The sequence below is a fragment of the Oryctolagus cuniculus genome, chromosome 9 (genome assembly GCF_964237555.1).
Source record: "Oryctolagus cuniculus chromosome 9, mOryCun1.1, whole genome shotgun sequence".
Taxonomy (NCBI): domain Eukaryota; kingdom Metazoa; phylum Chordata; class Mammalia; order Lagomorpha; family Leporidae; genus Oryctolagus; species Oryctolagus cuniculus.
This window is the reverse complement of record NC_091440.1, coordinates 73,852,618-73,875,733: the sequence shown is the minus strand read 5'-3', so window position 1 is coordinate 73,875,733 and position 23,116 is coordinate 73,852,618. Positions and strand designations below refer to the sequence as shown.

The 23,116-nt window shown below is 35.8% G+C and overlaps 1 protein-coding gene across 1 annotated transcript in view; it reads left to right on the top strand.

Annotated features, from left to right (window-relative positions):
• Positions 1–23,116, top strand: part of COG6 (component of oligomeric golgi complex 6) — an 84,793-nt gene that overhangs the window by 4,951 nt on the left and 56,726 nt on the right. The window contains exons 3-8 of the mRNA XM_002721095.5: positions 2,262–2,333; positions 7,147–7,205; positions 18,828–18,939; positions 19,942–20,024; positions 20,369–20,439; positions 22,500–22,593. Coding sequence (XP_002721141.3) covers positions 2,262–2,333; positions 7,147–7,205; positions 18,828–18,939; positions 19,942–20,024; positions 20,369–20,439; positions 22,500–22,593 — 491 coding nt within the window. The remainder of the gene's footprint in view (positions 1–2,261; positions 2,334–7,146; positions 7,206–18,827; positions 18,940–19,941; positions 20,025–20,368; positions 20,440–22,499; positions 22,594–23,116) is intronic.

The window sequence follows — 23,116 nt, the reverse complement described above, 5'->3', positions numbered from 1 at the left end:
AGAGAGTCAGGCACTTGTCTTCAGTGACAACTACATAACAGTTGTCAAAGGGAAGCTTTTCTTAATAGAAATAGCCTGCTAATAAATGATGAAATGGTAGAATTAGAAGATTAGCTTTGCTAATTTATAGATCTAGCTCAAGGTTTCTGAAATATATTTGGTGACCATCTTCTGCAGTGTTAGACTGTTCAGCAACAACCTATTAAATGCCAATATGACCTCCGCTGTAGTTATTCCTACCAAGAAAGTCTCGACACTGCCAGATGCCCCCTAAAGTGCAAAGTTGGTAGGGTGGAAGACCACTGATCTAACCATTGGTTATCTCTAGCTGCTATGTGACTCCTAGAAAAGGTATACAATATCACTCATAAAGAATTCTTACCAGAAAATTGATCTGGAATATAATCAAGGATTTAGAACTATGTGATATAAGGGACTGGTGAGAAATTAGTTTGCTTAGATATCGTCTGTGGCATATACTAATTGATAGCTTGAAATCATGCTACTTTTGCTGTTTACCTCAAAGCAGTGTAGGACTTAGTTTGATCATTGGACTTATGTGCTAGGTAAAATATACAGTAATGTTTGAAACAGCTGGTGCTATGATTATTATAATTCAAAGTACCTTATGGAGAGAAAGGGGGAAAATCTTAATTTTAGGACAAAGATTTATGGTCATATTTTTATGAGTCTTTCCATATCTCTTGCCCTGATTGGCCCATCCCTTTATAAAACTGCCATCTTTTTTAAAAAATGATTTGTTGTATTGATTTGAAATGCAGAGTGATGGGGCGGGAGGTGGGGTGGGAGGCAGAGAGAGATTAATCTTCCTATGACAGCAACAGCTGGGACTGGGCCAGGCTGAAACCAGGAGCCAAAAAGGCCATCCTCTTCTCCCATGTGGGTGGCCGAGGCCCAAGTACTTAGCCCATCCTGTGCTGCCTTTGTTCTAGTATGGGATGCTGGCATCACAGGTGGTAGCTTAACCCATTGCTCTGCAACACTGGCTCCAAAACTGCCATGTTTCTATATGAAGATCTGGCCTTTGTGTCGACAGGGAGTGCAAGAGACCCCATCTACCGTTGAAATGTTCCTTCCTTGCATATTTCTCTGTTGAATGGCACTGAATTGAATTCAGTCACAGATGATAATGAAGCAGGGTTAGCTGGACACATTTTTTAATATGAGCATATTTTCATGTTAAGACACTGAGTTAATAAAGAGCAAAGAATGGTTTAGAGAGGCTGATCACAGAGCCTGGGAGACCTGCTGGAAGGCTTGTTGTTTTCAGTCCATGTGAGAAAACACTATTGATCCAAACTGAAGTAAAAGAAGTGGGTGAGAGTTTTCTATGCAGGGAGTGTAATTAATAGGATTTTGAGAACAATTAAATTCATGCATCTGTAGAGGGAGCTCAAGGTGGAAGTAAATAGGGAGAGATGTTACTATGATACTATCAGATTTTTGACCTGATCTAGTATGTGGTGACTTCCAACAGGATAGGTAGAGGCATTATTTTTAGTTTATTCAGTTTTAAAGTATGCATATTTCTATTATAATCTACAAAGAATTCATTATAGAAAAGTTAGATATTCATGTCAGAAATTCAACCATTATTTTCAATCCTGTCACACATAACTTTTATTCTACGGTCTTTCTTGTATTCTTCTGTACATAAGTATATATTTTTTCTAAAAAATGACAAGACCATATATGTATTACTTTATGACATTTTTAGCCTTATGTAGACATCTTTTCACAAACATGGACACATTCATCTGTTTATGTAAATCTGTTAATCATACTCATTGTTGTATACATAGCTGATTAATTCTATAGGATAAATTATTTTACATTTACAGATACTATATTATGCAGTTGTTTTGTACAGCATTATGTTTTGAAGTATATATGCATTGTGGAGTGGTGAAATCTACCTAATTAAAATATGTAGACTTTTAAATAGTTACTACTTTTTTGGCCATAGGATAAATTCTTGGAATTCCTGAATAAGGAGGTGTTCATATTTTCAAAGCATTTGCTGTTTTCCTATTGTCACACCCTCTAAAAAGAGTGGACTAGTTTCTTACATCTTTGCTAGCATTATATGCTACTATTAATTCATTTCTAATCTTAAATATAGGATCTCTTGCTATGTCTTTTCAAAGAAGAAATTTATGGGACTGAAATAAGTATTTAGTCCCTGAAGTGAAATTTCTTTAAGAATATAGGATGTTTGTTATTATTTTTTGCCTTTTCAGGAACTTGAAAGCATAAATGAAGATGTTCAAGCAATGAGCAGCTGTTGTCAAGATATGACAAATCGCCTACAGGTACTATATCATGGCTAGATTTTAATATAGTTTCTGGTCAGAAATTGTTATATAAGTCTACAAAATGTATGGATATCTACTACACCATGCCCTGTAGGAAGTTTTAATAGAAATTGCATACTTTTTAATTTAAACTACAATTGTCTTACTCTTTCTTTCAGTGATGGTTTATTAATATTGTTCAGATTTTATATTTTGGTTTAGCCAGTAGAGAGCTAACTCAGTAGTTTTAGGTCTTTTATTCTATGATATCCTAGAAGATATCCAGCAAGAATGCCTTCCTTTGTGGAAAGGCTTAAAATAAATTCAAGCAAAAGGTGTGCCTGAAGACCCAGCTTAAAGCTGATTCATGTTCTGCCTAGTAAATCTCAGGAAAATATTTATAACATGAAGAATCAGTATTTGACTTATTTCCCTCATGCATATGATTTTGGAATAGGCAGATTTCTCCTAAAGGTGAGTCATGATTATGTTGACCCCCCTCACTTTTGAAGTCCAAGCTTATACCTTGATGATTCTACTGAAAACATTGACAGCAGCAGTGATTCTCCAAAGAATCATTAATCTATGTAGTCTTTTTTTTTTTTTTAAAGATTTATTTATTTATTTGAAAGGCAGAGTTACACAGAGAAAAGTAGAGGCAGAAAGAGAGAGAGTGGTCTTCCATCCGCTGGTCCACTCCCCAATTGGCTGCAATGGCTGGAGCTTCGCCAATCCGAAGCTAGGAGCCAGGAGCTTCTTCCAGGTTTCCCATGCGGGTGCAGGGACCCAAGGACTTGGGCCATCTTGTACTGCTTTCCCAGGCCCTAGCAAAGAGGTGGATCAGAAGTGGAGCAGCTGGGACTCGAACCGGCACCCATATGGGATGTTGGCACTGCAGGCTGCGGCTTTACCTGCTATGCCACAGTGCCGGTGCCTCTATATAGTCTTAAAAATTAATTGTAAGCTATTCCCATGAACTTTCTGTGGGAATAGTCAATTTCCTGTTTCTTTAATTTTAACTTTTCCCAGTTTTGTCTACATTTTTATTAATATGTCAAATATAACTAGCATATTTATGGTCTCTTAGTCTAATTTTACATCATTATTCTATAATAATGTAATCCTTGCTAATTATTGTTGACATTTCACATTTTTTGCAGATATTTTGCTGGTTAGTGATTTCATTTGGCCAGTGCTTTTCTCAACTTTTTCCTTATTTCCCTTTTTCATCTTATAGCTTCCTTGAATTATTGATTTTTCTCTAATTTATGTTCTACAAGAGTGTTTCATATTAGAATCTTGTGTTTATTTTGTAACTTTATGTTGTGTCATATTGGATTACTTAGCTCCTTATATTTTTAGTGTTAGTACCACTTATTTTATAATTCTTAATTATATATTTTTATTCTTTTCATGGTAGCTATTTTTATGTGTAAGAAGATAGAAGTATGTTTATTCTTCGTTCTGTTGTCAAAACGGTTTATAGCCATTTTAAATCACAGTCAATCTCCTTTTATCTTGTCCTTTGTTTTTTCTTAATAATACCCCATCCTATTCTTCCTCTGTGGTGTCATGGACCCATTTTCTTTCATTTTTTTTTTTCCACGTAAACTTTACTGAGAAATAATTTATGTACGGTAGTAGACTGCATTGATTTGAAGCGTGCAAACTGATGTGCATGACAGTTTTTTACAACTGTGAAACAACTATCATAATCAAGATGTAGAACAAATTCATCATTTGTGGAATATTTCCTCATAGCTTTTTAGTTGAACTTGAAAAAATATTTGATATTACTGATTACATTCACCTTTGATGCATATTTATGGTTTTTTTTTTTAAAGATCATTAGGGATTAGATCCATGGTTTTGAAAATCTTGTACATCCCTTCCAATTTTGCTTAAAACTAATTTATTTGGATATGATGTTATTGGAATCTTAATAGTATACACTCATACTACAATAACTAGAATAGTATTTTTAATTCACTCAAAGTATTTAAAAATGTCTTAATGCCCATTTTCTTTTATAGGTGTTATAAGGATTAATTTAACTACTTAATTATTTTCCCAAGTACTGTGAATAAAGGGGTATTTTAGAAATTATTATTATGATATAACATTTAAAATTTAATCAGATATATATATTTATACTCTGACTTATTCCTTTGTGATATTGCTTTTGTAAATTACAATTTGAGTCACATGTTTATTATTTAGTGTAAAATCATCATATTAATATTTAAGATAAATTAACATTGTTTAAAATAATCATCTTCATTAATATTGCTAAAACTTATTTTGGAATTACCACAGTTGCTAAATGGAGAGTTAGGAAATATGCAAAAACTGTTTGCAAATTCTTGTTGCATAACATTGTACTAAAATACTATATTTCAGTGATAGATGGTATGGATTATAATATGCATTCAGTTTCATGATGAATGGAACTGGAAAGAAGCTAGTATTTTTTGACACTGGTTTTGTGAGGTATTCTTTTTCAGAAATATTAAAATGTATATTTTGTAGAATTGAGGAAATACCGTATTTGAAAAAATTGCACAAGTTCAAAATGTGCAAGGAATGAGATAGAACTCTTGTGATATGATTGTTGTTTTTAGCCCTTTTTTATAATCCTATGAAACTGTGGTCTTCCTGCTTTTTCTTGAATATTATGGTTGGTGGTGAACTAAGCCCACATTAAATAATATCTTTGCAAAAATTAATGAAAAGAAGGGAGATTTGGGGAAGGATGGAAAAGGGAGGGAAGTAGATTATCTTCTTAGAACTGTACCTATGAACTACATGAAATCTGTTCTCTTTATAGTAATAAAAATAAATAAAAATTATAAAGTAAAAAGCAAATGACATTAGGAAATAAAAGCATCGGAAGTTACTGGATTTGAAGAGTAATGGTTCCAGCATGGTATCTTGAGAGCTATCATATTCAGTTCTGTGGCTTAAAAGGTAGTGATAATACTGAATTATCCAGAATCAAACCTGTTTTCTCAAAAGTATGTGCTGCTTGGCAAGCACATCATTTGGTTGCAGGAAACAAAGACTCAAAATAGCTTCAGTAGAAGTGGGATGGGAGCTGTTATTATGAGGATACATTGGAAGCATTAAAACAGACTTGGACTTCATTATCTTGAGAATAGAGTTTGTGGATGGATGAGACTTTTAAATCCACAACAGGGGGTATCTAGATCTAAGACAGCTCTAGAAACCATCTTAGCAAAAGATTGGCTGTTTATTTTATTGTTCTAGAATGAAACTGACCCATTGTTTGAGATGTTTGTTCTGGTTGTCTCTCTAATAACTGACTTTTCCAGCACTTTATCTTTTGTCTACTTTATTGCTTCTACTCACTGGGTACTTAATTCTGGCTCAGTTAATGTCCCTTCAAGGTATGGACCATATATCTCTATTTCTCACTTGCTTCTCCTCTGTTTGCTTAGTACCTTATTTTTGTTGTGTTCTCTAGTTAGGAACTTGAGAGACTTTAATTGTCCACTTCTGTCTGTTGTTTGAACTCACTTTAGAAATATTTGGTTAGTCTTTGCATTGAATGCTATTTTTTTAAATCAAGTTTTTGTTCCTGATCATTTCAGCTCTGACTTGAGGGGAGCTCATTGGTTAATACAAAATTTGGTCAGAATCATCCTTGAGTCCTTTATATTGGGCTGTGTCTAATTGTCATCACAACCCTGTTTGGCAATAGTTTGTAACTCCAGTTGTCGAATTTTTGTTTCTATCTTGAACATTTCTTGAGTTCCACACTGGTACTTCAGTGACTTAATATACCCCATTTAGAAATTAGATTCTCTCGGCTCAGTATGAAGCCATGTTCATCATCCTTAACTTACTCTTATTTTTTTTTTTAAGATTTATTTATTTATTTGAAAGAGTTACACAGAGAGAGAAGAGGAGGCAGAGAGAGAGGTCTTCCATTCACTGGTTCACTCCCCAATTGGCCACAATGGCCAGAGCTGTGCTGATCAAAGCCCGGAGCCAGGAACTTCCTCTGGGTCTCCCACGTGGGTACAGGGGCCCAAGGATTTGGACCATCTTATGCTATACCAGGCCATAGCAGAGAGCTGCATTGGAAGTGGAGCAGCTGGGAATCGAACCAGCACCCATATGGAATGCTGGCACTGCAGGTGGCAGCTTTACCCACTATACCACAGTGCCAGCCCCTAACTTACTCTTTATTTTTTATTTTTTAGATGGGCAGAGTTAGACAGTGAGAGAGAGAAACAGAGAGAAAGGTCTTCCTTTTTCCATTGGTTCACCCCCCAAGTGGCCACTGCGGCAGAGCCAGGTGCTTCCTCCTGGTCTCCCATGTGGGTGCAGGGCCCAAGGACCTGGGCCATCCTCCACTGCACTCCCGGGCCACTGTAGAGAGCTGGACTGGAAAAGGAGCAACCGGGATAGAATCCGGCGCCCCAACCAGGACTAGAACCCCAGGTGCCGGCGCCGCAGGCGGAGGATTAGCCTAGTGAGCCGCGGCGCTGGCACCCCTAACTTACTCTTACAGTGCTTCGGTTTCCACTAAAAGCCATCAAGAACTATTAGGTTCCGTATTCAGCTTTTCTCTCTGAGCCTTAGCATTTTGTTTGTATGTATTGAGAATTCTGAGCAAGGTCCTCCTGCTAAAGTTAGAGTATGAGCCATGAAATATATATTTTAGTTATTTGGGCCTCTTTTAAACTCTTGGGTTCTAGAGAGTGATCTCATTTGCTGCAAGTCTGAACTCTAAAATATGAGAATACTAATTTTTTGAAACAATGAAGTGTGAATGTACTGATGCTAGATATGTTTATGATTTTAGGCAGCAAAAGAACAGACTCAAGATTTAATAGTAAAAACCACTAAGCTTCAAGCTGAAAGGTAAGCTTTTGCTCATGCTATCACCTCTTCATTAATCTTGGAATTGAGTGGAAAGAAAGTTACAGATAATTCCAAATCAAAGTTAAAGCAAAATAATAAACAGTGTTTTCAAAACTGGGGCCAGCGCTGTGATGCAGTAGGATAAGCCTCCGCCTGCGGTGCCAGCGCCCCTTAATGTGCACCAGTTTGTGTCCCGGCTACTCCTCTTCTGAGGAGCTCTCTGCTTCTGGCCTGGGAAAGCAGTAGAAGATGGCCCCAGTGCTTGGGCCCCTGCATCCACATGGGAAACCTGGAAGAAGCTCCTGGTTCCTGGCTTTGGATTAGCCCAGCTCTGGCTTTTGTGGCCATTTGAGGAATGAACCAGTGGTTGGAGAACTTTCTCTCTGCCTCTTTCTCTCTCTTTCTGTGACTCTGTCTCTCAAATAAATAATCTTCAAAAAAAAAGTTAATAGAACCTGCAAAATCTTAAGCTGTTTACCCATTAATAACTTAAAAACATAAAGCAGTAAATTTAGGAACATTAAACTGGATATTGGGTTTGAGAGACTCTCTTTGGAATAGAGATGATCTGTTATTTGTTTTGGAGTCCAGAAATGATTGCTTTTTTAAATGAATTTTTAGATTTTTAGTATTTACTACTATTTTTTCACAGTCATTGTCTCTTTTTTTATAATTGTCTTTTATATAATTTTTTATAATTGTCTTTTCTATAATTGTCTAAATTTTTTTTGTAGTTTTCCCTAGTAGATATATTATTGATATTGAATGAATGAATGAATGAAGGCAGGTGCAGTACAGATTAGTGTAATGTGTTGACAATTGCTAAAGTGATTAGCAATTAAACTGAATTTCAACAGTGCATCTCTCATTCTGGAGTGGTAAAGAGAGTAAAAACATTACACCATGGTATAGAATACCTGTCTACTGTTATGGCTGAGTATACCTCCTAAACCTTTGTATCTTCTAGGTATTTTAGAGGTACTAATGCTTTAGCTGCTTAATATAGAGTAGCTGAGTGTACTCTAGTGTGGATCTGTATAGTATAATATAGACTTGAGATCCTCAAACTATGGCCACAGGCAAAATTCAGCACATCACCTGTTTTTGTAAGCAAAATTTACTTGGAACACAGCCACACTCATATGTCTGTGGATTGTCTATGTCTGCTCCCAGCCATTTATACCATTCTTCAGCAGAGTTGAGTGGTTACAACAGACTGACTGTATGTGGCCTACAAAGCCTAAAATATTTACTTTTTCAACTTTTACAGAAAAATGTTTGTTAGTCTTGATCAATCAAGCTAGTGTTTTTTTTCCTTTTTTTCAACTTATATTTAATAAATATAAATTTCCAAGGTACAACTTTTGAATTATAGCGGCTTTTCCCCCATAACCTCCCTCCCACCTGCAACCATCCCATCTGCTACTCCCTCTCCCATCCCATTCTTCATCAAGATTGATTTTCGATTATCTTTATATAGAGAAGATCAACTTAGTATATACTAAGTAAAGATTTCAACAGACTGCACCCACACAAACACACAAAGTATGGAGTACTGTTTCTTTTAAATATTTATGTATTTATTTGAAAGAGAGAGGGAGAGACAGATCTTTCATCTTCTGGTTTGCCTACCACATGGCTACAACCACCGTGTCGGAGCCAGGCTAAAGCCAGAAGCCAGAGCTTTATTAGTTTCCCACATGGGAGGCACAGGCCGAAACACTTGGGTCATCTTCCATTGCTTTCCCAGGCCTTTAGCAGGGAGATGGATCAGAAGTGGAGCAGCCAGGACATGAACTGGTGCCCATAAGGGATGCTGGCATTTCAGGCAATGACTTTGCTTGCTATGCTACAATGCCAGCCCTAAGCTAGTGTTTTTAAAACTAGAGATCAAGGCCAATAGGTTGTGAAATTAAGTAGCTTTAAAAATGAATTAGGACAAAATAATATAGAAAACATATGATTAAATGTTATTTTGTGAAGCCTTTCTTTCAGTTCCTGGTAGTGCATTAAAATGTACTTCTTACTTTCCGTCACGATCACATCTAGTTTCACATCTATTAGTCTTGACATTCTTCTATGTTGAACCCTCAATCCTTCTTCACAAAATTCTCTTTAGACTAACATATGATAAACCAGAAATTATATAAAGAGTGCAGAAGTATAAAGTTAATTGTCTAAGAGGATATTATGGATCTTAAGGCTAGAAGGGAATCAGACCAATTGGAATGATCCCTTGATGTTAAGATGATATTAATATTAGTATAACTCTTATTTTATAGAAACATGAGATAAATGCTATTTGCACAAATGAACAAAATGTTATAAACTAATATCACTTAAAAATAGTTTCTTTAGAAAATAGCAAAACAAAGCAAAGGAAACATTTTCTTTACACACATGGGGAATACACTGTAGGATGTGGAACATCTACCTTATCTTTGACCTGTAGTTTTCAAATGACAGTACATTGAGCCTTAGAGTTCCTTTGCAAAAAGTAGGAGGATATGGAGTTTTGAAAGTTAGTCTTAGACCCCAATGTCACTTTTACTTATTTAATATATTAGAAAGCTTTCACTTTTACTTATTTTATATAATAGAATTCTCTGAAAGAGTTTTTTTTTTTTTTAAAGATTTATTTATTTATTTGAAGGGCAGAGTTATAGAGAGTGAGAGAGAGAGAAAGAGAGAGAAGTCTTCTATCTGCTAGTTCACTCCCCAAATGGCTGGAATGGCTAGAGCTGGGCCGATCTGAAGCCAGGAATCAGGAGTTTTACCAAGCACTTGGGCCATCTTCCACTGCTTTCCCAGGCCATAGCAGAGAGCTGGATCAGAAGAGGAGCAGCCGGTACATGAACCAGTGCCCATTTAGGATGCCAGCGTTGCAGGCAGAGGCTTAGCAAGCTATGCCACAGCACTAGCCCCAAAAGGTTTTGTTTAAAGAAAGGTGTCTGACTGGAAAAAAATACCAAAATATTACCCATTTTAAGACTAGTTTTAAGAATACCAACTAAAGTAATTTTTATTTTCTCATTTAAAAAATTCATTATCATTTTTATTCTTCATGCCAGGGAAAGCCTAAAATTAAGCATCAAAGCTTTATTAAATTTTCAGCATAATTTCATGCTTCTTGCTCCTATTTTTTTAAAAAAATAACTTGCTATCTTGTCTTTCAGTATAATTTACTCTTACTCATATTGTGATTTCTACAAACCAAAATAATAGCAGTTTTGTGTCTTTCTCAGAGTTATACAATTGGAAGTTTTTAAGATAGGAACTGAAGTTAGGCCTTTTGATCATAAATTTTCTTTTGCCATTTTGACAGTTTTATTTAAGTTTCCATATGTTGGTGTTTAATTAGTTAATGTTAATTTGCAAGTAAATTTTTAAAACTTTTCAGGGCTTCCCATCAATCATTTTCTCTTCACCATTTAATCAGAGGTTTGGGAGAATATATGGGTAAACTTGAAAAATTGTGAATGATACAAGGTATGAAAAGTTAAGTGTAGGAGATCAGTAATAGAATTCAACTTTTAAGACAGTACTAGCTGATAGTGAACAGGAAGATAAAGGGTCTTAACAAATGACAAAGGATTGAGAAACTGGAATTGTTTACTTAAAAAATAACAGGGTTGATAAAACTGGAATTGTTTATTAGGAAGTAAATGACTAAAGGGACACAATGGTTGTCTTCAAACAATTGATTATCTGTCCTGTTTTAATGTTTTTGTTTTAAAGATTTATTTTATATTTATTTGCAAGACAGAGTTACAGAGAGAGGTAGAGACAGAGAGAGAGAGAGGTCTTCCATCTGCTGGTTCGTTCCCCAGATGGCCGCAATGGCTGGAGCTGTGCTGATCCCAAGCCAGGAGCCAGGAGCCAGGAGCCAGGAGCCAGGAGCTTCTTCCGGGTCTTCCACATGGGTGCAGGACCATCTTCTATTGCTATCCCAGGCCATAGCAGAGAGCTGGATCGGAAGAGGAGCAGCCGGGACTAGAACCGGCACTCATATGGAATGCTGGTGCTTCAGACCAGGTTTTTAACCTGTTGCGCCACTGTGCCATCCCTGTTTTTTTTTTTAAGAATTATTTTTATTTGAAAGGTATAGTGACAAAGAAGGCTACAAAGATGAAGCTGGGCTCTGCCAAAGCCAGGAGTTTGGAACTCCATCCAGGTCTTCCATATGGTGGCAGGAGTCCAAGAACTTAGGTTACTTTCTGCTGCCTTCCCAGACACATTAGTAGGGAGCTGAACTGGAAGCAGAGTAGCCAAGTCTCTAACTAGTGCTCTGAAAAGGGATGCTGATACTTGCAAGCAGTGGCTTCACTTGCTGCCCAACACTGACTGCTATCTGCCCTGTTTTAAAAAGGGCGTGATTTATTCTGCACCACTTCTGGAACTGTAATTAAATCTCAGAGGAGAAATTTATAGGTACAAAATTTTGGCTCAGTGTAAGGAAGAATTTTTTGTGTACTTCAAATTGTTCTCCAAAGTTTTTTTTGTTTGTTTGTTTTTGTTTTTGGTCGCTAGAAATACTTAGTCTGATATCAGGTGTCATTTAAAGCCACATGGGATTTTAATCCCAATTTCCTTTTCTATTTTTTTATTCACAGTGCCATCATTCATGTTTCCTATAGCTTATGACAGTCAACATAAGAACTGGAGCTTGAAAGGATGGCAGATTTTGTTTTCTATCCTAAGAGATTCTGATTGTTTAAAAGTAAATAACTGTATTCTCTGATTAATGGGTGCTTCAATGTATTTTAAATTGTGCTCAGTTCTGCCATTTTAAATATCCCAGGTATTTCTGTGCTGATGATCCAGTGACTATACTTTTAAAAATCTTGCCTTAACTGATGTATTATATCTTTTATCTTTATTTTTTTTAAAGATTTATTTATTTATTTGACAGAGTTACAGAGACAGAAAGGGAGAGACAGAGAGAGAATGTCCATCTGCTGGTTTACTCCACAGATGGCCACAATGGCCAGGACTGAGCCAGACCAAAGCCAGGAGCCAGGAGCTTCATCCGGGTCGCCCATATGGGTGGCAGGGACCCAGGTACTTGGGCCATGTTGTGCTGTCATTCCCAGGTAGTTAGCAGGGAGCTGGATGGAGTGGAGCAGGAGGTCTTGAACTTGAACATGGGGTGCCAGCATCTCAGGCAGTGGTTTTACCTGCTACCCCACAATACTGGCCTCTCTTTTATCTTTCTTGGGATATATTTCCCTCTCCTCCTGCCCACCTTAATTCTTGTATCATCTAACTGCTGAGCTTTGAAAAGCATTTTAACTTTTTTTATAGATTCACATGTGGTTATGAGAAATAATGGACAGCTCCATATAGCCTGTATTTGTTTTCCTACATTGGAAGCATCTTGCAAAACTATAGTGTGAAAGCAAAACTAAGGGTAATGGCACTGATATATTCTACCAGTCTTACCTTTTCCAGTTTTACTGGTATTCATTTAAGTGTGTATATTTATTTCTACAATTACAATTCTGATCACATGTTTGGGTTCCTGTGTGCACCACCATACTTAAAGTACAGAGTGCTTCCTCACTGCAAAGAGCCCTCCATTTGTATTGTTGGGTGGATAGTGGTGGGGAAAGTTGCAGACTACGCCAGCTTGAAGAGACTATTGATTCTACAAAGCAGCCAGCTGTATAAGGAAAGGCAGTTAGTGGATTTCTGTATTCAGAAATATACCTGTGCCTTTAACAGACAGTAAGAGTGTTTTGATGTTACAATGGCTGTTTTGAAGGGAAAAAGTTCCTAGAAAAATGAATTCGCATCTTGAAACCCAGAATGTTAATTTTTCTCTAAAGTTAATGTTGGCTTACCATAAAAACAGGCATCAATTAAATTGAAAATTTTGACTAAAACCAAGAGGATAACAGATGAGCAATCCCATATACAAAGCTCATTTAAACTTTTCCTGCCCTAAGTATGTTAGCATCTTTATTTTAGTATGCTATAAAATTCTGTGCAGTTATTCTCTGCAGTTGTCTTTTGTTACCTCTGAAACTGAGCTCCTTGAGAATAATGATGATTTCTTATAAGAAGATAGGGGAGTTGTAGAGTCAGGAAATAATTTTTGAGTGAATGAATATGGAGAGTAACTATTCTAATGCAAAAGAAAATACAATGAAAATTTTAAAGTAAGCCTTGTAGCAGAGCTTGAACATATGGAACTCTGATAATGTTTATAAGAAGTAATATTAGAATACTGTGCTTATCTTCATACATCTTCAAGGTTATTTAGACAAATTTGTTTATGCTTGTTATTTTAGAAGCCTAGAAACTATTTTGGCCTGATAGTAAGAATTTGTGATTTTTTTTTTTTTTTTTGACAGGCAGAGTTAGACAGTGAGAGAGAGAGACAGAGAGAAAGGTCTTCCATCCTCTGGTTCACCCCCCAAATAGCCGCGACGGCCGGCGCTGCGCTGATCCAAAGCCAGGAGCCAGGTGCTTCCTCCTGGTCTCCCACACTGCCTTCCCGGGCCACAGCAGAGAGCTGGACTGGAAGAGGAGCAACCGGGATTAGAACCCGGTGCGCATATGGGATGCCGGCACCTTAGGCGGAGGATTAACCAAGTGAGCCATGGTGCTGGCCAGAATTTTTGACATTTTAATACCCAAAGAACTAGAGAAACAAATTGCCAAGTGAACATTTGTGTGAATGTATTTTGGCAAAATTACATTACAGAAATTATTACAGAATCCTGGGGAATAGCAGTTGTTTTTCCATTTTTAAATATTTCTTAGAATGGACATTTGGCCTAGAGGGTAAGATGCAGGTTGGGACACCCACATAACATGTAGGAGTGCCTGGTTTCGAGCCTGGGTTAGATTCTGGTTTCCAGCTTCCTGCTAATGGGCACCCTGGAGGCAGTGAGTGGTAGCTCAAGTAGTTGGATCAATTAGGGGATACCTGGATTGAGGTACAGACTCCCATTTTCTGGGCACCTGGGGAGTAAAACCCTGGATGGGAGTTTTCTCTATTTCTCTTCTTAAATGTGTCCATCCATTCATAAATACATAATAACTCTTGTTATTAATAAGAAATTTGTTAAACAAGCAGTTAGCTTTAGTTATAGAAATTCTGTAGGTTTATTTGGATAACATGATATTCAAATAATTATACAAATGACTTAAATATTTCCCCAACTGCTTTAGAAGGAAGTCAGCCATCATGACAACTGATACTATAATAGGGAAAGCTGGGTGTAGAATTGTTTCGCTAGACTGCAGCTTATCATTGCCTCTTCATATTCCATTGATAATGGAATCATTTCAATATCATATCATTGATATCATATCAATGGCTTGGAAGTGGAGGAGTTGAAACTCAAACCAGGCAGTCCTCTGTTGAACGCAGGTGTCCCAAGTGGCTTAATTCCTACACCAAACCCCTACCTCTAATTAATGAGTTTTTCTAACCAGTCTTTTAAAAGAACATGTTTATTCTAACTTTCATTTTGATACATTATAGAATTGTCAAAAGGAAAGTTGTTTTCCTTTTCCATCTCCCTTTCTTCCTCTCCTCCTCCATTATTTTAAGAGAACTCTTACAGAATACTTTTCCTTAAAGATTGTAATTGAAAACCAGATGCTCTAAAATCCTGTTAGAACAGGCTGTTTTTATCTTTCCTTTGTATAAATTAGATACAGGAAATCTCTTAAGTGCAGAAAAGTACTTTTTCTTTATTAAAATAATAACTTTAACATAATGTTAATAAATATCTTTATATAATATTTAAAGAAATTAAAATCAAATGTAACTCTGTCACCCTGGGATAACCACTATTTATATTTTGATGTGTTTCCTTCCAGAGTTGAGTATGTGTGTGCATTTACATTTTACTTTTTGTATGTAATATTTTCTGATCATTTTCCTATGACTAATTTCAGGAGACCATTTTTGTTTTGTTTTTGTTTTAAAGATTTATTTATTTTATTTGAAGGGCAGAGTTACAGAGAGCGACGGGGGGGGGGGGGTAGAGAGAGATCTTCCACCCTCTGGTTCACTTCCCAAATGGCTGCAACTGCTGAGGCTGGGCCAAACTGATGCCAGGAGCCAGGAGCTTCATCCGGGTCTCCCACATGGGTGCCAGAGTCCACTGACTTAGGCCATCTTCCATTGCTTTCCCAGGCACATTGGCAGGGAGCTGGATTGGAAATGGAGCAGTTGGACTCAAACTACTGTCCATATGGGATGTCGATGGTGGCTTAACCCGCTGTACTACAACAGTGGCCCCAATGTAGCAGCATTCATGTACTGAGACAAGACACCATGGCCTCTTAACAGGAAGTAGTCTTTTATTATGCTGGCATAAGGCCCAGGTGGAATTTCTTATCCAAAATCCTGATTCTTGAACAAAGAAGAGTTTTCCCTTATATACAGTTTTAGCCTCTTTGTTTCCCTTTTCTGGTTCCCTATGTACATTTGATTGGATATTTGAATGTTACATGGTGACCATAGGATTGATACAATACTGTGCATATGTAGTTACTGAAGATTTTTTTTTTTAAACACATGATGAACTATAAGCTGTCTGGCAAGGGTTAACATCATTGCTCTGTACTAACAAGTAGAACCTGAAATGGTTACATATAAGCAGATAGGGACTATGGTTGAAGCATTCATAGGCAAGCAGATAACAACTACATTTCATTCCCAGGACAGATGCCTCCCTTTTTCTTCTTCTGACCTTAGGAAGGCCTCTACCACAACTTTAAGCATGTCAGTTAGAAACAAGTTTAATTAAAAGACAAAGGCCTCTGCCACATCAAGACCATGATTTTTAATGGTGGCATTATATTTTGTCTTGTGAATGAACCAACATATGTTTAACTATGCTTACATTATTGAATATATTGTTTTCTTTACCAAAAATAGTGGCTTGGTAAATGTTTTAAAATCATAAGTTACACTTCAGATTTTTTCCTCAGACTGAATTCCTAAAATTATATTGAATGAATCAAATCCAAACATTTTGAAAATGTCCTGATATACATTCCCTAAATTTCTCTTCAGACTATATAAATTAATATTTCCAATCAGCAGTATATGAGGATGTCTTTTATAGTAAACCCTTCTCAGCAATAGATACTGTCATTGAAAACTGCAGCTTTCATTGATGAAAAATATTAACTCATTATTGAATTTTACATTTCCTTGAATACTGGTGATGGCAGTAGTAATGGTTCAAGCAGATAGGATCCTAATACCCATGTGGGAGACCTGAATTTAGTCCCTGGTTCCTGCCTGTGGTCTGGCCTAGTCGTGCTGTTGTGGTTATGTGGGGAGTGGATCAGCAGGTGGGAGACCCTGTCTCTGTCTCTCTCTGCCTTTCAAATAAATAATAGAGTTTAAAAGATGTATTTGATTTATTTGATTGTTACTTTAAACGTTGTCATCTTGAGAAATTAAAACATTATTTTAGTGGCATAGCTCTTGTTAAAAATATTTTTGGACCTTTTTGATGATATAGAGTCTAGGGTTTGGTCTTGTTTCATGGGTTTACATGTATTGTTTATGTTTAGTTCATAGGTTATATTTTCCAGTCAGCTATAAAATTTGGAAAAAATTTTAATGTTTAAGGGATATCGTATGTCCAGACATCATCCAATGTCTGTTAAGGAAAAATGAACCTATAAACAAAAGAGATTGATTTTCTTGTGTGCCTGGTAAATTGATTTGAAAAATGGTTTTCAAAAATGGATACAAAAGAAGCTTTGAAAAAGAGTTTGGTTGAAATGGTTAATTTGTATAGTCTCAAGGAATTTTAAAAAGTTTTATAATTATTTTAAATCCTGTATGATAATAATTGGTAGTGATTTAAGAGCATAAAACAAAACATGTGGGGTAATTTATAGATATTATAATTTATAAGATGATTAAGCGCATATGCTGTCTCCATCTGTGTGGACTTAATTAGATGATTGACTTTATCACTTCTGCTAAACACCTGAGGACTTTTCCTTTGTAAATTTTAGTCTTCATATTAATCAGCAGGAGCATTTGCTTTAAGTTTAAAACCTCCCAATGCTTAAGTGCACATAAAAAAAAGATGGCAGATGCTTTGCATACTCTGTACAAATAGTGATAATGTTTGCCTTTGTTCATTCTCATTTGAATGCTGTTTGTGTGTGCTAGCAGTGACACACTTTTGTGATTTTATTTGTATGTCTTCAGATCTAAGGTACCGAAACCAGAAATATTGAGCTCCTGTTCAGGTAGTTCATGTTCCTCAGTTGGCTTTAGATGGTTAACTTATTTTATCGCTTGGGTCCTTGCAGGTTCCATTCTAGAATAGAGTATGCCTTTTTCCAGTTGTCCACTAGTCTAGATAGTTTGCATTCAGATAATTTAAAAGATACTATGATACTATTTGTGTGTGTATAATATATATATATATATATATATATATATATATATATATATAGAAAGAGTTACACAGAGAGTGAAGGAGAGGCAGAGAGAGAGAGATCTTCCATCTGCTGGTTCACTCCCCAAATGGCCTGCAATGACTGGAGCTGTGCCAATCTGAAGCCAGGAGCCAGGAGCTTTCTCTGGGTCTCCCATGCTGGTGCAGGGGCCCAAGGGCTTGGTCCATCTTCCACTGCCTTCCCATACAATAGCAGAGAGCTGGTTTGGAAGTGGAGCAGCCAGGTATTGAACCAGTGCCCATATGGGATGCCAGCACTGTAGGCGGCGGCTTAACCCATTATATCACAGCACCAGCCCCAATTTTTGAATATATTAAAAAAGTGGGAGTAGACTACAGTGACTCTATTGATCTATGAACAATTAGTAAAGGAGTTCTTGACTTCCTTGTCTAACCTAAAATAGAAACTAGTAGAATTTTTAAATTTTTATTTATTTATTTGAGAGGCAGAGTTAGAGCGAGAATGAGAGAGGGATATCTTCCATCCACTCCCCAAATGGCCGCAACATCCGGGCTGGGCCAATCTAAAGCCAGGAAACCAGCAACCAAGAACTTGGGCCATATTCTGCTGCCCTCATATGCCACTAGCAGAGAGCTGGATGTGAATTAGAGCAGCTGGGACTTGAACTGGTGTCCATACGGGATGCTGGCATCACAGGCTGTGGCTAAGCCTACTGCGCTGCCCCTAGAGCTGCTCTTTGATTCTTTTATACTTTATGTGAAAACTTTGAAAGCTTAAACTTTTTAGTGATTAAAAAGGCTGAAGACAGGAGCAAATTTCTTTCTTGTAGAGTAACCTTGTCAATTACAAGGTGAGCTCTTCAGGTATTGGTAAATGGCTGAAAATTTGTGAAGCAGGGGTGATTTGTGAATTAACTTCTTTTGCAAACAGAGAAACTCCTTTATTATCTGCCAGTATTTGAATTTGAAACATATAAATTAATTTTATTACCTACACATCTGATGATCTTTCAATATTTGGAGCAGAAACAAGGCTTTTGAAGATGTTGAGAATCTTTCACACTTGTCGTTTTAAAAATTGTGCAGATAATTTATTTTAAAGCCATACAAGTGCATTGCATGCTGGATTCTTATTCCTTTTTTTATTTTTATTTTTTTATTTTTATTTTTATTTTTTTTTTCTTATTCCTTATTTTTAAAATTGTAGTCAAAGATTGGAAATCCGAGCACAGGTTGCTGATGCCTTCTTGTCCAAGTTCCAGCTGACTTCTGATGAAATGGGTCTTCTCCGTGGTACAAGAGAAGGACCTGTTACTGAGGTACTTAATTTTTAAGTTTTTTTTTCCTCAAAGTAACACATGAATTTTCTTGGAAGCCTAATTTTGTTGGAAGCCAAAGAGTATAAGAAAAATTATAAAGAAAGTCTACATCACCTCTTCCTCTCTTCCCTACTTCTAAGTTGTTGATAATTTACAACCATTTCTGCCAGCTTTGTTAATTACTTTTTCGTGAAGTCTATATTTTAGATCTGTCGTTAAAAAGAATATGCTTTGATTGTCTATATTATTTCTGTTGATTTCCTATCATGAAATGTGAGGATTTAGCCTCATAACCCCACAGCACAAGCAGCGCACATATGTATACCCTTTACTCCTTCATTTCTCACAGTACAGTTACGTCATATGTTCTATTTTCATTAAACTGAATTTCTAAAAAATTATTCATCAAAGAAAAATAACATCCATTATTTTATGATTGGAATATTATTTGTGACACTGTGGAAACTAAGATTCCAATACATTTTTCTAAAAGAAAACAAATATCACTTTGTGATCATTCAATTATTATGTATTTAATAAGCATATTGTTTGCATCTAGCTTTATATTTCACTTTTGAATGAGACAGGAACAGACATAAAATCAATACATAAAACATAGTCACCTGTGATAAGAATGCCATACTAAAGTCATAAGATATGTAATACGTAATATGTTTTCCTTTATGTGGTAATCTTTAGGTTTGCATTTCTCTTACTATACTGTACATTTCTTGAGGACATGGACTTTTGTCTTTATAAGTTTTATATCATTGCAATTAGCATACTTTTTAGCACATAGTACATATCAAATTAATGTGTTTAAAAATATGAATAAATACCTATTATGCTTTATTTAAAATATTTAAAAATTTAGATCAGTATAAAAAGGCTTCATTAGAATAGGTGAAAGAATTTGTTTCCCTTTTGTAGTAATCTTTCAATCAAGGTAATTAATTGCAGCTGAAATCATGGTAGTTAAAAGTCACATTCTTTATTTTAAAGGACTTTTTCAAAGCATTAGGAAGAGTAAAACAGATTCATAATGACGTCAAAGTTCTCCTACGTACCAACCAGCAAACAGCAGGGTGAGTAACTTCCTTGCCTGGATTACATCAGTGTGTACATTTTGAAAATTTAGGTTCTTTTGGAAACTCTTACTGACTGTCAAATAGGAGTTTAATTTTCATTTAGCTTTGGAAAAAGAGGAAGTTATACTGTAACATGTTTATAGACAAACAGTAATTTGTAAGGAAGTGATGTTATTAAAATTTGACTTTTTTTAATCATAAAAAATTACTGATTACTGAAAAAATCATACCAGAAAATAAAAAGCTAATAGATTGTAGACACATCATTCCTTAACCAAGTAAAATAATTAGGTACTTACAAGTAGCTATTGACCAAAAGTTTAAATTTTAATTTTTTTTAGGTTAGAAATTATGGAACAGATGGCCTTGCTTCAAGAAACAGCTTATGAGAGACTTTATCGATGGGCTCAAAGTAAGTGATTTCTTTCATATTGTTTAAGTTTATGAATATTAGTATTTGATTTTAAAAATTTCATTTGGCCTTTATCTAATAAATTTTGTTTTTAGTAGTCAAAAGTGTTTTAAAAGAGAAAAACAAATTCTACATTTGAACATAATATCTTTGTATCATTTGCCTGTACTCTCAGTCAACCAATATACTGAAGGATGAGAATGAAACAGGAAGACTGTATTTCTGTTCTTCATTATCTTGATTAGACACTTCTTGTTGTTTACATAATACGAAGTTATAAATAATGAATCAACTTTCTATTGCTATTCTAACAAAGTACCATAGACTTAATGAGTTAAAACCACACCAATTCCGATCAGAAATTGGATTTGTCACTACACTGTAAGTATGGGCAGGGTTGTATTTGTTTCTGCAGACTCTGAGGGATGGTCTGTTTCCTTGCTCATTAATTTTGTCGCCAGAGTTCCCTTCCGTGTGACTGTGGGATTGAGGTCTGAGTTTCCTTGCTGGCTGTCAGTGAAGGAGTTTCCTAGTTTTAGAGGCTGCCTGCATTCTTTGCCTGTGGCCCCTTCATTCATCTTCAATGCTAGCGGTGGTGTGTCAAGTCTCTCTTTGACCTTTAATCTCTACTGCTCCTTCTTGCATTGCTTATTTTCGCCTCCTCTATTTTAAGGGTAGTCTGAGAAAATCTGTTTTAAGGTCTACCCGCTTAAGTCCATCTGCAAAGTTGCTTTTGTCCTGTAATGCAACATGCTCACAGGTTCCAGAGATGAGGGTGTGGCTATCTTTGGGGCACCATTATTTCACCTAACACAGAAGCAATGTTTCAATTTACGGTTTACAAAATAGTCTGTTAAAACCAGTGAAAATAGTTCAGCAAGAGTGGAACAGGAGCACATGATATCTTAATAACTGTTATTAACTGGTTGAAGGAGTTGTGATTAAATCCAGTTACCGGATTACACGTGTTCTATACTGTGACACCCTAATTCTCTTTCTGGGTGCTTTGCTCTTTATCTCTAAACTGCTTGTTTTTCTACTTCTCTTTTTATTGACAGTGTTTCCTCCTATCTGGAGTGTTGTCTGACTTTTTCTTTCTTTGTATACAAATCCTGTATTAACATTCAATGCAGCATTTAGGTTATGAATCTTCCTGGAGCTGTCCATGGCTACAGAAAATCACAGGGACTTTTTTCATCTCTAAACCCTAATCACTGGTAATGAGTAGTTAGCATTTGATATAATATATTAGTACTCAACTTTCACATATATTTGCCTTATCTCTAGTTAATTTCTACCTTCACAAAGGCATGGGCATTGCCTCATATTTCTTCACATTTCCACAGCATCTCACATAGTGGTTTCAAACTTTGGATCTCTGACTCTTGGACATTGTGGAGTCACTTTTAAAGATATTTCCAGTTTCTTACATGTGTGTTTTATCATTCGTACATGCTAGGGAAACATACTGTGGGAAAGACATTCTTGTTTACCCAAAGGTTGGGAATTTCTAATCAAGTTTTAAATTCAGACTATAGTAGGTACTTGTAGCATTTTATAGATAAAATTAGAACAGTAAAGAAAATGTTATAGAGATTTCTGAGTTTAATATCGGAATAATTTTGAAATTATAATTTTATTACCATGTATCAGTTCTCCATATGAACGTTTCTAAAAAACTACTTAGTGATTGTTCCTGAAGGAAGGAACTGGTAATGTATTTTTTGTACTTCTCTGCTCTTATCTTACACTGCCCTGTGTATGGCAGTCATTCAATAAATATTTGTTTCTTGATTGTTTTCTTCATAAATGTAATTTTTTATCATTATAAAATATGGGTTTGGGTGTATCTGATAGGATATGTGGTCACATAAAATTTATAACTACTTAATTTCTAGTTCAGTTAACAGCATAAATTACTTTCTGATTGCCATATTCTCTAGCTTTTTCTGAACATTTTTTTCCTGGGATGTTTGATGTAAAATTTAGACTTCTAGTATACAATGGACATGATAAAGACTTATTATGTAATGAGAGTTTTAATGTTAATTATTTTTCAGGTGAATGCAGAACATTGACACATGAATCATGTGACATATCTCCAGTCTTAACTCAGGCAATGGAAGCCCTGCAGGATAGACCTGTCTTATATAAGTTGGTGACTTTTTCCTAATTAAAAATTAAATTGTACTTTTTCTTTGATAATTTACATTAATTTTTGGTATGATCTACTTCATATTTATAATAATTTACAGTGATATTTTCATCTTGCATGTATATCATTGGAACATCCACTCATTTGAATATGACATGTTATAGAATACAATATGAAGAGGAAAACCAGGGTGCCCCTTTATCTAAACCACCTTTTATTCATGTAGTGGTTTCCCCATTCTGTCATTTTATTAATTTCTTTGGAATTGTCAACCTCCCCCAGAGAGATCACACAGGGATAAAAAAAACCTCAATTTTTACTGTTAGGTTTCCATTGATAGTATTTTGGAAAAGAGAGTCAAAAGACTTTGAATCCTGTAAATTATGCCAACCAAATGCTCTGCCTGCTTTTTAATTTTGTTCTTCTATTTCTCATGAAATAAAATTATTTCTTAAAAAGTCTGGAGTAGCATGAGATTAAGTTCTAGGGAGACTGAGGGTTGTGATAATTTAAGAAACAGCC